General features: G+C 44.0%; 1 protein-coding gene and 1 long non-coding RNA gene across 3 annotated transcripts; one reads left to right on the forward strand and one right to left on the reverse strand.

Annotated features, from left to right (window-relative positions):
• Nucleotides 1-216: 216 nt before the first annotated feature.
• Nucleotides 217-10,181, forward strand: nkx2.2a (NK2 homeobox 2a). Of its 2 annotated transcripts, none has more exons than XM_020531625.2 (3): nt 217-437; nt 8,068-8,697; nt 8,969-10,181. In XM_020531625.2, the coding sequence occupies exons 2-3, from the start codon at nt 8,439-8,441 to the stop codon at nt 9,550-9,552; spliced, it is 843 nt and encodes a 280-aa protein (XP_020387214.1). In that variant the 5' UTR covers nt 217-437; nt 8,068-8,438; the 3' UTR covers nt 9,553-10,181. The 2 variants fall into 2 exon arrangements, with proteins under 2 accessions (XP_020387214.1, XP_048456527.1); XM_048600570.1 differs by lacking the exon at nt 217-437 and adding an exon at nt 1,780-2,212.
• Nucleotides 3,088-9,559, reverse strand: LOC125483932. Its single transcript, XR_007262796.1, has 3 exons — nt 8,494-9,559; nt 5,474-5,585; nt 3,088-4,891 (listed from the first exon to the last, which is right to left on the reverse strand). It is a non-coding gene; the product is annotated as an uncharacterized LOC125483932 (long non-coding RNA).
• Nucleotides 10,182-11,018: the final 837 nt, after the last annotated feature.

Genomic DNA, 11,018 nt, shown 5'->3' on the forward strand with positions numbered 1-11,018 from the left:
AGAGGGTGGGAGAGGGACAAGTTGAGTGAGCAAAGAGAAACTGTGTGGTGCGGGGGGTGGGGGGGGGGGAGACTAAAAGCGCCATCAAAGAGCAAAATGTGTTTGCATTTCTAGGCAATTTACTGCCAATGAACATATGTTCTGTATTTTGCCTAACGTCATAATCGAGAAGTGCAAACAGCGAGCGATGTGAGAGTGTGGAGAGGCACAGCTAGCAGCCGAGCTGTGTAAACGCTCTTGGACAATATTAAGAGTGGATCATTTTGTGTATGTGTGTGTGTGTGTGTGTGTGTGTTCCTGGGTATATAAAGCGCATCAGTCTTATCTGTGCACGCACTTCTGACTTTGCATTTGGAGATACTTCATTAAACCAACGACATCTGAGCTTACAAAACAAAAAAAAACTACATCACTCACTGCTCTGCAGCTACTGCCAGGTGAGCACTTTCAGTCAGCACGTTTCTTTGCTAATGGGTTTACCTTTGCCTCTGATCCGCGGTGGCCGTCGACTGGAGCTGCTCTGCACGGAATCAGTAAATAGTAATGTTGACGGATGAGATTTGGAGACTGAGAGTGAACGTGGCACGGATTCAAATGGCGAGAGAAAAGAAAAGATTGCGGTTCAGACTTATGGCACGGTGTTCACCACTCGATTTGGCGGTTTCGTCTTATTTCGCAGTTTTGGGTGGGGGGATGTTCTGAAATGGTTTAACATGCGGCTCTCATGTGATGTTTTTGAAATAGGGTGGAGGGCAGGAGGGTGGAAATCCACTTGTAGGTCAGTCTTGTTTCTGTCACATTCTGACATTGCGGCTGACAATCGCACTTTTACTGTTAACTTGCACTGTGCAGTTGTACAGCCTGGAAATCCGAACTACACGCAACAGTGAGGGTTTAATGTTTCACCAGGTTAAAACAAATATCACTCGACCATCGAGCAAACAGGAATGCGTTCCCCACCCTTCCAAGTGCTAATATTTGAAAGCTGGGTTATCCCACTGCCCCTATCTCTCCCTCTCGTCTCCCCCGCTATCGCACGCCCTTACGTCTCCCTGCATTTGATTGACTGCACTGCCGCAGTGTGACAAAGCAAATGACTGAGCGAGTCCCACGGAGCAGCCATTAAAACCAAAACAGACAGAAGTCACCTATCTAAGGTGTATCGATGTGTAGCACCCACGCTGCGCGGGAAGGGGGTCTGTTGGTGCTAGTGCGGGAGTGGAAGTCAAGGCACTTTCAATGTAATGGGACCGCCTGGTTAGTCCCGATCGGAGATTGTCAGATTCTTAAATTGTGTTTATGTGGGAGAGAAAGAGCTCAAACGACATGTGAAGTTTGATCGTTGTTCATGGAAAGACATATAAACTAACAATTACTTACACAAATAGTCTGAAGAATGCAAAAATATCTCCATACTCTGACCTTTATGTGGCCATGATATAGCTAGGACCTGTGTTAAATGTGACAGCTCTGCCATTGGAAACAATTGCATTAATAGAGATTAAACAATTCCACACGGGAGTTTAATTCAAATGCTTCACAGCACTTGAGTGAAATGTGAGGATATTCATAAATGTGTCCCTTATATACGCGTGGTGACGTGCACCGGTTTAGCACTTTTGAACGCCCTGAGTCTGTAACGTTATATAGTATTGGGTCCGTGTCTCTTTGATAGTGACCCAATGGTCTGTTAATATGCACGACCCTATCAATTGAACAAACCTAGAGAGGGATTTCGCCGTCGGCGCTCCTTGCTAAATATCACGCTCTCCCTCTTGTCCCGCAATCAAACCTTCTATTAAAGATGACTCTAAGCTCCTATTGTGACAGTTCTCGTTCGCCAGCGCACCAGGAGCCGAGTGCAACTCTTGGCTTTGGAGGACGCCCGTTTCAAAGTGGTCATTACATTCCAGATCGAAATCCCGTGCGTTTGGAGGATGTGTTCGAACTGCGATCTTTGCGATTCAGTTCGCAGTGTGTCTAATGAAATGGGGTCCAAACTCAAAACATTTTTTTTCTGACCAGAGCTAAGCTGAAAACTAATTGTTAGGTTTTCCTTTCACTGCCTTCTTTTTTAACCCCTTTCTCCACGAATTTGGCTCCTTCTTCCTGTCAGAATCTCCACAAATCTCCCATCACCCGAACTCTGCAACATTATTTGCAGGAAGCAGATGTTTTGCTGTAAAGTTTTTTGCACTTTTTTTTTAAAAATGTAAGTAAAACTTCACGTTATTTAAAAGGGGTGCGCGGACTCAGTGTCAGATCGTGCAAATAACCCGGGGCGCGTTTTACTTGGATAACTTCCCAGCTTCGACCTTCGTTTACCAACCAACCTGCACTACCCATAGAAATGGTATTGGAAATAGGCAGTAAATCGTTCACAGGACTTTTGCTTTTAAAATCTCACAGAAAGCATTAATTAAATGTCGGCACGCATGGATTTAATTTATCGGTTTTCGGGAAGGATAAATATTGGGAATTAATCGTTTTAAAGTAAAACGCTACCGCTTTGATTTAACAAATAAAAGAGGGGAGATCACCCCGGAGGGGAAAGGTTTGGGGGAGGGGGGGTGGAGAGGGGTGGTTGTAGATGGAGAGTCAAATCCTGATGTGACATGTTTAATTATTAGCGAAAATGATAGAATAAAGCGAAAAGCTTTTGCCTTTGAGGGACAAAAAATGTTTTATTTTCGAATGAAGCATTAGCAAATGAGGCGCGAAAGTCAGGGCCGGAGGCGTTGTTCAATCGGATTATAGAATGGTGTTTTGTCAGGGTTGGAGGTGATATCAAAACGCACTCCTCACAGAAACTTCGTTAGGAGATAACTCCGCGTTCTTCTTGAATAACCCAGCCCGGAATTGTCCCTTTTTTAAAAAAAAGCTTATACGTTTAGTTATTTATTTGTTTTCCTTTTTTTTATGTCCCTAGTCCCTTATCCTCTGGGAAAATTAACCCGGCTTAATTTATTATTGGAGTGTATTAGGTTCCAGCGTGCAAACTAAATAGCCCTGAGGGATCACATGTAAATCCCAAATATCAGGCCCTCTAATATCACCTTAGGACCTATTTCACTGCATTGTCACGCTGGGAGCCCTTTGATAACTGGTCCTCAATCCTATTCTGCAGAACAAGCAACTAACTGTATCTGAAGACCAATGCCAATTATCTCCTTTTAACATGTTAGCCTGGACGATTATTACCTTCACTGTCATTGTTCTATTCTAACGTTAATTCTATTTATCCGTACCCAAAAAAGCAGGTTGGCCAGGAGACGAGTATCTGAATTTTGAAGGACATGTAATGACAGTAAAGATTAAATATTCAGAAATTAAATTGAGCATTTTCGCATCAAAAGGTCTCGAGATTTAGCCTTTAAGAAAATGTAACCGACGCAACTCCTTCAAACAGAAATCAAATGAAGGATCTGTGTACCGGTTAGATTACTGTTTATTGAAGGTTTCGAGCCAGGGCGAATTTGCAGCGCATAATCCGTTCCACACTTTCATTAAACGAAAAGATTGCCACGAGGTCCTGTAACTGTGAAAACTGGGCGCCCACATATTCACTGGCCAAGTGGGCTAATTGCCTGTACATGCTATCTATATTCTCAAAATAAAACAATTATATTTTATGAACTTACAGATCTTTACTCATGGGAACGGATTTTACATTTTTTTTTGCAACTTTCTGCTATTTAATAGCGACAGCGAGGACAAAAGGATTTGGAACGGATAAACTGGTTTTAACTATAAGATAAGGCCTGCCGCTTTCAATGGTTTTCAGAAACCGGTGAATGTCTGTGTAAATATTCAATGATTTCTCCAGGTCCGGCGTTTATGTTATACGTAGGATCTTTTTCACTTTTTGCCATCCTAACATTCATCAATTTAAAAAGAATAAATCTGTGCGATAGGAAATGATGGTGAGAAATATTTAGGATCCAAAGAGTTTAATTCCATCTCTCTCCATCCCCATCACCTTTAGACAGCATCGCATGGACAACCCTCCCGAAAGCAATGTTAATTAACGACCGTAACTGCTGATTGGAATTGTCAGGTTAACATGAATCGGAGTTATTCACTAGTCTTCAATACTATAATCCCAGTCCATTATTAAATTATTGTAGTAGAGGCAACTGGAGACCTCCAGTTCATTAAACGTGTGCAAGTTGATTGTATTACGCCGAACCGAAATATCCCAAATTTAATTAATAAAATACAGCTACTTGCCACATTGACCTGGAGCATCTCTTCAAGATCATTACTTCCAACGCTGTGCTAAAGCCTAGCCAAATGCGTAAAGGTATGTTCCTTCGTTTGGCTTTGGTTTGGGTGAAAACAACTGCTTGTCTTCTCTCTCCACTCAGCAACTCACCATTTCAAAAGTTAGTTGTGCCGCTCAGTCACCAGGACTGGAGCAGACAGCCTGCCCGTTCGGCTCCAGTGAAAAGGCACATTCTGGCGAGCAGAGGTTTTAATCTACCTGCGAAAGTAAACAGGTAAACACAACTAGAGGGTACTTGAGCTGAAGTACGGCCACTTATCCTGTGCACATTTACCGCTTCTTTTCAGACTCTTGTTAGATTGTTGAAATAGGCCCTCGATCCTATCAGTCTCTTCAGCGGGGGATTAAGATTTTGTGTAAAGGTCACTTATCTCTCCTTGTTTCAGAGCTCACCCCGGAGAGCAAGACACAGTTCAAGTCCAGCACACAATGTGAAGATCCACAGTCCTCGCTGCACTTTCCACCATCTCCCCATCCTCAGCTCTTTTTTCTGCTGTTTAACACAAACTATCTTATGCATCCATGGTTAACTGTGTCCTCGCCAATACTCATATCCCGCCTTTTGGGCAGGAGTTACAGAAGTGTAGCAGGGAGGCAAAGGCATACCTTAAAAGAAACATGTAACTAGTCAATTATCGTTGTTTCTTTTTAAAAGTAACAGACTTTAAAAAGGAGAACCCATTCAGAAAGAATTAAGACAAAACCCCCTGCAACAACATTTAGAGCCGATGCAATATCTTGTGCGCGTGTGTGTGTGTGAATGTTAACTGCAGATTCCAAAGTTTTCAATATTCACCAGGCAAACTGTAGAGACATAGATGGACTTTGGAGCTTGGGATAGTTTGCTGCAATCGTGGGTAGAGATCAGAAAATTGAAAGGAGCTTGATCGATAGCAGGTGTAGCAGGAGAAGGTTCAGATGCGGTGTTAGCAATGTAACAATGTATCAACAAACTTGATCAGATGTCTTCAGTACGTGAGCTTTTTAATGGAGCTCTTTCTCTCCCCACCCCCTGCCATCCAGTGATGAATGGTTAATCAGTCAGGAAACATTGCTTCCTTACCCCCAACCCACCACCATACTACCTCCCCAGAAAAATAAAAAACCACTCTTTGGTGACAAAATCACTTATCACCCGGTCTACATAAGGCGCTGAAACACAGAGTTCAAAGGATACGCCATAAATACCACTTTTTCCTAGCTGCTAGCCGTTCTGATGAAGCGTCACTGGACTCGAAATGTTAACTTGTGCTTTCTCTCCACAGGTGCTGCTAGATATGGTGAGTTTCTCCCGCAGATTCTGTGCTTGTTCCAAAAGAAACAGGATTATGGTCATGATGTGCACGTGGCAATGAGATAGTTGAAGTTTCCGCGTCTTGGAACATCTCATTATTCCAAAGCATAAAATTCTCCTTTATATTGCTTTTCTTTAAAAATAAACCCTTGTACAAAACCAGACTTAAAGATTACTTTTGGCCCTTTGCTTGGGACCATTCACAATCGATTAAATATTCTACTCTGCGATTTACTGCTGTTGCCCTGAGTAATTGCTCTTTAAACCCTGATCATGACATGGAGGAGGGAAAAATGGATACAGTGACAGCCAACTTCTGTGCAATTAATGGATTGTATGTTTTTTTTTAAAAAAGACATACAGCGAAACGTATGATGTGTATAAATAGATAGACGACTCAATGGTTTGCTCAGCAGTGATTTAAGCTGGTGAAACGACAAAAGAAAGAAAAATGAGCAAGATGTGAGAAATAGCCTTCTCTATCAGGTTCAATATCTTGCAAGACTCTGGACTTTGAGCTTGAAATCTTCTGCTTAAAGTTGCTCCTAATGGTTTATGTGTACACAGAACGACCGGATAACTGGGCAGTTCTATACTGAGATGCAGATAATTACTGGATAAATAAACGCACCGCACATGGAATTTGCTGTGTCCAAATTTGCACACTCCTGCTCCCTGATTATTGGAATGAACAGGGCACTTTGTACAAACTCAGTTTATCGATAATCCCAAACTGTAGTCTAGCGATTGCTTGTTTGTCATTCCAAGCATTTAACATCGACATAAATTTTCATATTTCAATGGTGTTAAGGCGATGGAATGACAGCCCCCCACACACACCTCTTATTGTCATAGACGAATGATAATGTGTCATTACAAATACCCCTATTGAAATAACTGCACACCGCGCAGAACGGAGAATCTGATTGTCCAGGATACTGGTTCCAAGTCCTAGTGCCAGATAAAACCATCGATTCTCTAATCGAAGATGTTCTGAGTCAATTCATGGGCATGGAGGGAAGGAGAGGGAGAGACAGAGTGGGAGGGTTGGAGGTGGGGGAGAAAGAGAGAGCGTTAACATGAAGGCGTTGCCTTAATATTGTGGCAGGGTTCAAAACTGAATGAAGAGATAGTCTATTGAAAGCAGTTGAATGCCATGACAACTAGGAGCAACCTCAGATTTATTCCAAACAGTTAGAACACATTGCACCAGGGCGTCAATCATCTATTATGTCGCGACTGAAATAAATGCAAAAACTGGCCTCGGACAAAGGCTTCCAACAGGAGCCGGACATTTGTCTACATTTCCGCCATTGTCCGCAGCTTAGCAATAGGTTTGTATCTGTGTTTGCCTGGGTTCGACCACCCAAGATGCGCCGAGGAGTTGGTAAAAACCTGCAGTATTGTCACCCAAATCACATACTGGATGAGCGGCAGAGAGTGAGAGAGAGAGAGAGAAATCAACTGATCAACTCTTATAAATCGTTCGCCTGTATCACCGCAGCTCCACACGGCTATTGAGTTGGGATTTCTAGCAGGGGGAGGGGGCATACCCTTTATATTAAACAAAAATGCCCGCAAATTCCCCAGTACCTTTGATTTCTTTTTTAACGATCTTGAGAACGTTGCGAGAAATTAAAGACCTGATCAAATCCCCCTTGAGTGAGCTACTTCCCCCCGCCTCGGGTTAGATTTCGTATGTGCTGGGGATGGAGTGAATAGACTGGGGCTCCATCTTGTTTAATGCATGACATTAAACAAGTTGGACAATAATCTAATCGTGACTTTGACGAAAACAAACCAAACCCCCACCCTCATTTCTTTTTTGGAATTGGGCTCGAAGGAAGAATGACGAATTGGCGAGGTAACAAAACAAAAAGTTCTCCTATCTTGTAGGTTGGAACTATAATCTCGCTCCAATTCGCAAATTCGCCCATCTGTTATCCAAATGGTAATGTTACTGCATTTACAAAATATACCTGCTATTTGATTCAAATTGCTGGAACCAGAGCGCTCAGAGTTCTCTCTCTCTCTCTGGTGCAGAGACAGAACTCTTTCCCGGCATATTGCCTGTATTTTTTTTCTCTCTCTTGCCGTGAAAAGCCAGGAATAAATGCAAAGCACTTTCTAGAGCAATTTGTTAAATAGCGTTTTCAAGTACGCGGAGTATTAAGCTACTTGGAGGTTCTTTGTATGCAAATCGAGCCTTAAATATTTTTAAAAAAGGGAGTCCTTCCGATCTTTATAATTAATTGACACGTTAGCCTACTCATCGGAGCTTGGAGCACCAATAGTGAAGACTCAGTTATCTCTCCCACCTCCTCCTAACAGCTCCCCCCCCCCACCCTTCCCCCAAATCCCCCCACAATTTCTCATAGTCTTCATCCACTTGACTCCCAAGACCCGCCCACACGTGTTCAACCTTTGGCACTCGTTTTGTTTTATATTTGTGTGGTAAAAAAAATGCTTTCTCTCTGTCTCTCTGCAGGTTCACGTTCGTTGACCAACCTTATAGGACTTGAGCAGAATTCACCATGCCTCATTCCTTCCACATCACAGTGTGCGCCGAGCCAGGGATTTGAACCGACAGAGAGAGCTTTGATCGTTTTTTTTTTGCTGGACTTTGTGTGTGTGTGTGTGTGTGTGTGTGTGTTATTTTTACAGAATGGTGCTGTTCGGTGAGCGCGGACAGACGGAGGTCGCACGCTAACTGGTTTGAACTAAATGGTGCGATTCAACAAGAACTTTAGACCCGACCAGCGTTTCACCGATTCCGCCTTGCCCACAGCTTTGTGTATGTGTGTGCGTGTGTGAGCGCGTCTCTTGTTGCAACTTTGCCTGCATAAATTCGGCCAGAATATGTCGCTGACCAACACAAAGACTGGCTTTTCCGTCAGGGACATTCTGGACTTACCTGACACCAACGATGAAGATGGATCGGCGGCCGAAACGGCCGAGGAGGAGAGGGAAGCGGCGGGAACGGCCAAAACTTCGGGTTTCGCTCGCCAAAGTCCCCTGGAGACCGTGCAGAGGCTTCCACTGAAGAACCCGTTTTATGACAGCACCGATAACCCGTATACCCGGTGGCTGGCCACAACTGAGAGTATCCAATACTCACGTAAGTGCTGAATTATCCTAATTAAACTGAAAACGTTACCAGCGGAGGCGACTTGGCCTGCTTTTTTGTTTTCTTTTGCGTGTGCTTAAGAGGGTTTTAGCCCACCTCGAAGTTAAATTAGTGCAATAATTAATCTGAAATGAGACAACGGTGTGCAAGGTTTGGCGTTCAGGAGATTGTAAGATGAAAACCAAACATGGAAAAAAAAGTGCGTTTTGCGAATGATTTCTTTTCTCTTCTTCTCTCCCCTTCTCTCTCTCTCTCTCTGCAGTGCACGGGATTTCTACCGCCGCTTCGCAGCAACAGAACTCCTCCAGTAAGTCTTCGGAGCCTTCGGCGGACGAGTCGCCAGACAATGCGACCGAGACTTCCAGCAATGGCAGCGAGTCGGGGAAGAAGCGTAAACGCCGGGTGCTTTTCTCCAAAGCTCAGACTTACGAACTGGAGAGACGCTTCAGGCAGCAGCGGTACCTGTCCGCCCCAGAGAGGGAACACCTCGCTAGCCTCATCCGCCTGACTCCCACCCAGGTGAAGATCTGGTTCCAGAACCACAGGTACAAGATGAAGAGGGCCCGGGCCGAGAAAGGTATGGATGTCAACCCTTTGCCCTCGCCGAGGAGAGTGGCGGTCCCTGTCCTGGTCAGAGACGGTAAACCCTGTCACGCCAGCATGGTGACCAATGCTCTCAAAACGCAGGACTTGACGGCAGCCACTTTTCAGACCAGCATCGCCTTCCCAGCCTACACCACACAGTCACTCCAACACGTCCAGTACAACTCCCATTTCAGCTCCGCCAGCAACCCCCAGTATCACACACACCCGCTGGTGCAGAGTCAACAATGGACTTGGGGGTGAACCACTGCATAAGGACTGCCATAACTGGGCTCTATAAATATCTCTCTCTATATATATAATGTATGAGTGTGCATGTGTGTGTGTGTGTGTGTGTGTGCGCGCGCGTGTGTGTGTATGTGTGTGTGTGTGAATCAGACACACGGCTGCACATAACATTCGGAACTGTGGTTCACCTGAGCTATTTTTTCGTTGCTATCTGTTTACAGAATATATTATTGACGATGAATCCGGAACTCTAGACCCGCGAATTCAACGTTCTTGTGACTTGTAAAGTATGTCCGTGTGTTGTAGGAATGTAATCCCGTCACTTATGTTCGTGTTTAAGAGACAAAGCGAGTGCAAACGAAATGACACTTTTAAACGACAACAAAAAAGACGTGCAGAACATTTTATCTCATCTTCGCAATTTTTTTATATGAAACTTGAAATATTTATGGGGCTTTGTAACGAAAAGGCGCGGCGTTTTGGTTGTGGGTTTGTTTCCTTGCTTTAAAACAAAACTGAAGAGGCAGGCTGTGGTTGGAGAGTGACAGTGGTTGATGGTGCCTAGAAATGGCCTGTTGAGCATTTCCTTTGGCTGCTGAGTGACAATATGTTGCGATGTATATAGTAGAGACCGTGTCAAACACTCGCGGGGAGGGGGGGGGGGAGTCCAGGCTTTCAAACCCAATGATATGAATAACGCCAGAGAGAGAAAAAAAACAAGGCGCCTTGATGAGCGATTTTCCGAGTTTTTTTTATATTGAGAATTTTAATAAAATGTTGTGTCTCAAAACAAAAACAATCCGTTTTACTTCACTTGGTAGTATTCAGCGGTCTGCATGCTTGGGGGAGACAAATGCTGTTGACATATGGTAAGATTTGGGCTCTGAGTTAATTGCGTCCAAATAACGTCCTTTTCCGTTACCGCATCTTGAAATGTAGCCCCATTGATTGCCCCTCGTTAATTCCCCAGCAGAACTGTATAGGGAAAAAATACGCTGTGGGTAATAATTTGAAGTGGTAAACTGCTTGTTGACAGAGGTAGACAAAGGGAAAGAGAGGAGAGGTGGTGATCAATTCTTTGAAACCATTTCATTTCTTCTCTCTCTCAAGAAAATGGGGAAAAAAAGCGAATTGCAAAACAGCCTGAAGGCAAGAGTTCACAGTAGCGGCGCTCTCTCTCCGTTCGCTTGCTCTTTCCTCTCAGAGGCTGAGCTGGGGAGTGGGGAATCACTGCTGGAGTAAAATAAACGCACTCACTTAAACTTAGAGTGCGCGGTTCAGCTGAAGGACCTTTGACGCCAGCACAATCTCAATTGGGTGACTTTGATGTTCTCGAGGGCGCCAGTAGTTTACTCAAGCTGTTAAACGGCAGGTAAAGGGGAACTGAATTGCAACGCCGCTCTTCTGCCTCGTTTTGTTTGTAGATGAGTTATTTAATTTGGAAGGTTAATTCCGGCCTTCTTAAAATAAAATGAATTAAT

This window comes from Rhincodon typus, chromosome 9 (genome assembly GCF_021869965.1).
Source record: "Rhincodon typus isolate 14 chromosome 9, sRhiTyp1.1, whole genome shotgun sequence".
NCBI lineage: Eukaryota > Metazoa > Chordata > Chondrichthyes > Orectolobiformes > Rhincodontidae > Rhincodon > Rhincodon typus.

Coding starts and splice junctions, on each gene's coding strand:
- nkx2.2a (XM_020531625.2), top strand. CDS start 8,439: ATGTCGCTGACCAACACAAAGACTGGCTTTTCCGTCAGGGACATTCTG. Junction 8,698..8,968: donor TGAGAGTATCCAATACTCAC/GTAAGTGCTGAA, acceptor CTCTCTCTGCAG/TGCACGGGATTTCTACCGCC.